Source organism: Passer domesticus, chromosome 9 (assembly GCF_036417665.1).
Source record: "Passer domesticus isolate bPasDom1 chromosome 9, bPasDom1.hap1, whole genome shotgun sequence".
In the NCBI taxonomy this organism is placed as follows: domain Eukaryota; kingdom Metazoa; phylum Chordata; class Aves; order Passeriformes; family Passeridae; genus Passer; species Passer domesticus.
This window is the reverse complement of record NC_087482.1, coordinates 15221218-15226927: the sequence shown is the minus strand read 5'-3', so window position 1 is coordinate 15226927 and position 5710 is coordinate 15221218. Positions and strand designations below refer to the sequence as shown.

Genomic DNA, 5710 nt, shown 5'->3' with positions numbered 1-5710 from the left:
TTACTGCTTTTGGAAAAATATTTATTTATCAAGATCAAGAAAACAATAATTGTCTGCTAATACCAAGTATCACTATCACTAAATGTACCACTATCACAAAAACAATCACCATCCTCCAATATTAACTATCACTATCGCTAATACAATCATTGTCCTCTAATATCAAATAACGCTATCATTAAAACAATCACTATCCTCTAATATTAACTATCACTATCATTAAAACAACCACCACCCTCTAATATCAAGTATCCCTATCACTATCACTAAAAGAATCACTACCACTATCACTATCTATGACTATCACTATCACTAATACAATCACCCTCCTCTAATATCAAGTAACGCTATCATTGAAACAATCACTATCCCCTAATATTAACTAACGCTATCATTAAAACCATCACTATCCTCTAATATTAACTATCACTATCATTAAAACAACCACCACCCTCTAATATCAAGTGTCCCTATCACTATCACTAAAAGAATCACTACCACTATCACTATTTATGGCTATCACTATCACTAACCATCTATCACTATCACTAATCTTCATCCTCTAACAGATAGTAGTCCTGCAGGTATTGGTAGGAGGGCCAAGAGGATGCTGTGGGCTGAGGTGACTCCAGGGAAATCCAGTGGTCCCGTGAAGAGGTGTTGTCAGCCAGAGCACAGAAGGAGCAGGTGGGCAGAGGTGACGGGTCTGCGCTCATGTTCTTGTGCAGCTGGGCGAGCTCTGCTGCAAAGAGCTCAGGAAACAGGCGGCAGCTGTCCCTGAACCCGTTGCCTTGGGCTCTCTCGCTGCTTCCTGCTCCTTCTCCTGACTGTGGTTCACCTCTAGGCTGACCACAGCTTTCCCAGGAAGAGTCCCAGTCCTGTCCTGTTGCCTCTTTGTCCTCCTGGCTCCTCCTGTAGAAACAGATTTCCAAGAAGACTCCTCACAGATAGGAATTTGGAGCACAGTTTCCTCAGAGCCCTGCTAGGAGCCGCCTGGGCGCTCCTGCATGCTGCAAAGACTTCCTTGCCAATGGCAGCAATTAATAACTCACCTGTCTCTCTTCAGCAGCTGATGCATGACTAGATAGCCAGACACTGCCCCAAGCAGAAGCAAAGCTGAGGCTGCTACTGTCCCTACTAGGATGTAGTACTTGCTCGGGTCACAGTGTCCAGCAGTCTGGGCTTTTTGCCCACCGGATGACCCTGGCAGGAGAAGAGACAATGCAAGAGTCAGCGTTTGTGCTCTGCACTAGGCATAACCCCACAGTGTGCTTCAGCTGCCCAAGGACTGGCACTGCTAGTGGATCAGAACTGACATCTGATGTTGTCTTCAGAGATGGCTTCCTCTGGCTCTGGTGTCTTAGCATCAGGGACCAAGAGGGATCCCATCAAGCTCTCATGCACAAGAGCCCAGTGTGTGCCAGGGAGCAGCACTGCCCCATCTACTCCTCCGGGCTGCAGGCCCGGGCTGCGTGCTGGGCACCTGCAATTCACCCATGGAGAGCACTGCAGGGATACAGCAGAAATGCTGCTCTTTGCCCAAGACAGCATCTAGCAAGCACTCACCTGAATATTCCTCAGGCTCAGCAAGTGTCCTGGTGTCCTCTGTTGGTTCTCTTTTTTCATGTGAGCCTGGCACACTGTCACTTTCTTCCACAGCTAAGGTCTCCGGCACAGTCTCAGAATCTGTCTCTTCAGAAAAACAAAACATTGCACACATTAAGCAGAAGCCACTGCCCCTCAGCACAAGCACGGTACCATGGCCTGGGCATTCCGGCAAGCGGCGTTGACGAGGCCGCTGTCCCCCCCAAGACAGAAGGAATCGACAGCTGGATTTTCTGCAGTGCAACAAGAAGTGCAGACCCAAACCAGCCAAGACTTAACCAAATGACCCACAGAAGGAGTACCTTCAGGTTCCCCCTCACCCTTGGACTCCAGCTTCAACCCGTCCCTGAGCCTGAGCTTCGCAAGGGGCAGCCAAGGCTTGCTCTGATGTCATTGCTGCCTCCATGCTGTGCTGAGCGTGTGGCGAACCCAAATTCAGCACTGGCCTTTGCCCAACATCTGGATGCCAATGTCTGCACAGAGCAGCCCTGGCCAGGAATGCTGCAACTGCAGCAGCAGCTGGAGAAGCCCCTGGCAGTCATCTGGAAGAACAGCTGCGAGCGGAGGCTGTGCTGGACCATCTCTAGGGCTCCCTGCAGGAGCTGTGAAATGGAGTGGGCCTGCAGCAGGACTCTGACTGAGTGCTTCTGCCTGTCCAGGATACAGCACATGCCTACAGGAAGCAAAAGCTCAGCTTCCCGGCTGCCAGGGTTAACAGAGTGGGATATACTAACCAGATGGGGCTTCATGCAAGGCTGCCAGGAGCTCCTCTGGAACATCCGGCAATCCTTCAGGGAACTCTTCAGGAACCTTGTCATCGTTCATCCCTATTGTTAGATTTACAAAAGCACGTTAACCTATGACGGTATTTTTCTCGTGAATAAAACAGGGAAAAGGGGCGCTCCTTTTTGTGAAGGCAGGACAGACTGACTACTCACGCTTGAGGTACCAGCTCGGAGTCAGCACGGTATCTGCCCCTCGCTCAGGGCCTGAAAGAGCACTCTCTGTGTCCACAACTACAACCAAACACCCACAAGAAGTTACCATCACGTGCACTGCCCTGATGGGCACACCTCAAGGCCTGGATGTGGAAGGCACTGCTAGGGCACGCTCAAGCAGGTCTGCATCCTCACAGCTGCAGGGGGGTCTGGCTGCCCTTGGGACACTGAGCTGGCAGCTCCCACATGAAGGGAAAAGCCGTGGCGTGCCCACATGATCTGTGTGCGGGTCAGCCCTGGAGCCGGGCCAGAAGGCTGGACACCCAGAGCGGAGGGACGGACAGCCACTGCTGAGTGATGGAGAACTGGTGCTGAGCTTCCGGGCCTGACCCGACCCTCCCCACATCCTTGCTCCTTAGGAAGCTCTCTCCATGCTGCACCCTAAAGCAGCTGCAGCCCCTCACACCTCCCCTGGAGCCTCTGCCCCTCTGCCTGCCCCGTGCTGCCTTCCTGGCTCAGCCATCCCTGCTCCCAGCCCCGCTGCTGCCAGCCAGGGCTGTGTGCTGGCCCCTGCCTGCCTACCTGCTCCCTGCCCAGCTGCTGGAGCACTCTGGGCATTCTGGGCTGGCAGGGCCACGAGAAAGAGCAGCAGGAGGTAGCGGCTCAGGACCATGATCCCCCCTGCTAGCAACACTCTGCTGCTGCTGCTGCTGCTGCTGCAGTGTTGCCCAGAGCGAGCACTGAAGAGCACAGTGGGGCTCTGGAACCTGACATCAAACAGAGCTCTGTGACCTCAGAACAAAGTGATGGCTGTGAAGGCCCCAATGTACGCCCACGTTGCCTGTGAATTCCTGCACCTCCCCTCTACTGAATTTCCTTCTTCTGCACAGGAATGGAAGGAGCCAAATGGAGAAGGGCTGGAGTATTTTGGAGGCAGCATTGTGCATGGGAATGCAGAGGCACTCATGTCTTATTCCTCAGAAATTCCCTAGAAGAAGACCTGGATGAAGGCTGCTGTAAAAAGCCAAATTCAAGAGTGTTTCTTTGGCAGTATTTTTGTCTGAAAGAATTGTGGCAAAAACCTGCTTTTCCCATGACTTCTGCTACACTTTCATGACCTTTGATGGCAGCACTGCTTCCATCCTCCACTGTCACACAAACATGGCTGTGCAGTGCTGACGCATCTCCCCCGTCAGCCTGGTTTACTCCCTTTTCCACTTCCAATGCTACTTAAAGCTCTCTCAAGGAGCCCTGCTAACTCTGGAGCCAAGAGCCTTTTTCCCTTTCAGGCAGATGTAGCCCATGTGCCACCATCAGGCCTGCTGTCCTGTAGAGTAACCCAAGGTCAAACTCCCACACTGTTGCTGGGAACACCGGGCTGCCGCCTATTCACCTCTAGAGCCTTCCTGGGTCTGGCTCACTGCACGTGGGGGAAGAAAATACCACATGCGCCCCAGATCCCTCAAGCAGTCATCCAGAGCCCCTGAGCTCCCTCTGCCTTGTCCTCGGACACCATCAGGCACCGCCACGGGACACACACAAATGTCTTGGTTGCAGCAGATATCAGGTAACACTGCTGGCCTTTTAGCCGAGCAGCTCTTCTGGCAAATAAATGTGCATGACTTATGTGTGCCAGGCAACCTACGCTCAGAAGCTCTTGGACAGCCTTCTAGAGCACCTTTGGTACGGTTGTCCCTGAAGCACCACTTAAGCCCCAGGTGTTTCCAGCTGCAAGCAAAGAGGCACTGACAGATTTCCACCCCTCGGGTCTCTCTCCAAGGCTCGTAAGAGTCCTATGCAGCTGACAAGCTGCAGAAACTCGGCCCATGGCATCCTCTGGAATCAAGCACACATCACTGCCCACCGTGAAGGCCGCAGCCCATAATGAGCAGAGGGCCAGAGCAGGCTGGAGGGTGTCTTGGTGACATCTCCTTCCTACGTAGGACCCAGGCAGGCTGCCCAGCTGCCTCGGCCTTGGCTCTGAGCGCCATCTCGGGCCCTCCATTCCTGCCCCAGGGGAGGCACCGATGAACACGGCCCTCCTTTTTTCCTTAAGGGGCCACACGCCCAGGCTCTCCCTTACCGCCCTCCGCGCCATTGTGCTGCTCGGCGGCCCGTCACCAGCTGCGGCACCAGTGTCCCCAGAGCTCCTGTGCTGCTGCTGAAGCCGCCCGCGGCGTGTGGCCCGGCGGGGCGGCAGCGCTGCCCGCAGCCCGCGGCCTCCTCGTCCCCTGCTGCCGCCATTGCGCACGGGGCCCTGAGGGGCGGGCACGGGGCTGCGGGGCTGTGCCGGCCCCGCTTGCCGGGCCTCAGCCCCAGCTGCTGCCGCTGGCTGGCAGCGACCACTGCAGCAGGAAAACACCTCGGGGTTTACTGGAGTGCATACAAAAACTGCCCCTGGGCTTCTCCTTGTGTGTTGCTCTAGCCAATTGCCAGTCCCTTGCTTGCCCGCTATAGCCCTGTTCTTTGCCACTCGCTCTCTATTTTGTTGTCCCTGCAAAGCTTCTTCAACAGTCTCCATCCCGCCCCAGCCCAGCGTTCGCTCTCTCCTGCTCCCTCCTGCTCATTCTGCGTCTCTTCCTCTGTCCCTGCTGCCCCTTCCCGCAGCTCCGGCCCCGTTCCCTGGCCCTCTTTTGCTCCCGTTGTCTCTCCGTTCTGCTTCCTGCCCCTTTCTCTTCGGTCTCTATTTCTCGGCTCCGCTCCCTGGGCCATGCTTGCTTCAGACTCCCAGGCGAACCGTCCCGGCAGCCGCTCTCTGCAGCCGGGACACGGCGGGGAGCTCTCCTGCGGCGGCACGACAGCGGCCAATGGGGCCCGACACCGGCGCCTCGGCCCTCGCGCCGGAGCGGGGCCGCTCCGAGGCAGCGGCGGCAGCTGGAGCTGCGGCCCGGGAAGCGGGGCCGGCACAGCCCCACAGCCCCTGGCCCGCCCCTCCCGGCCCCAGTGGCAGAGAGCAGGGATGAGGTGGCAAACCAAGGCACTGGCCACTGGACAGAGCAACACACAAGGCAAATGCCAGGCACGCTTTTTGCCGGACCCCATTGAATCCAGAGCTCTTTTGCTGCTGCAGTGGCATGTCAGCTCCCTCAGAAGCAGCCGAGGCATTTCAGAAAGGGCACTGCAGGGCATGAGCGTGCATATGTCCCACAGCTCTCAGTTGTGCATCT

General features: G+C 55.8%; 1 protein-coding gene across 1 annotated transcript; it reads right to left on the bottom strand.

Annotated features, from left to right (window-relative positions):
* On the bottom strand, positions 1-2782 carry LOC135307216 (uncharacterized). The gene is made up of 5 exons (XM_064431814.1): positions 2544-2782; positions 2340-2432; positions 1567-1692; positions 1053-1203; positions 1-912 (listed from the first exon to the last, which is right to left on the bottom strand). The coding sequence occupies exons 1-5, from the start codon at positions 2650-2652 to the stop codon at positions 549-551; spliced, it is 843 nt and encodes a 280-aa protein (XP_064287884.1). The 5' UTR covers positions 2653-2782; the 3' UTR covers positions 1-548.
* Between the last annotated feature and the right edge of the window lie 2928 nt (positions 2783-5710).

Coding starts and splice junctions, on each gene's coding strand:
- LOC135307216 (XM_064431814.1), bottom strand. CDS start 2,652: ATGGTAACTTCTTGTGGGTGTTTGGTTGTAGTTGTGGACACAGAGAGT. Junction 2,433..2,543: donor TCCGAGCTGGTACCTCAAGC/GTGAGTAGTCAG, acceptor ATCTAACAATAG/GGATGAACGATGACAAGGTT. Junction 913..1,052: donor CAGCTGCTGAAGAGAGACAG/GTGAGTTATTAA, acceptor CTGTTTCTACAG/GAGGAGCCAGGAGGACAAAG.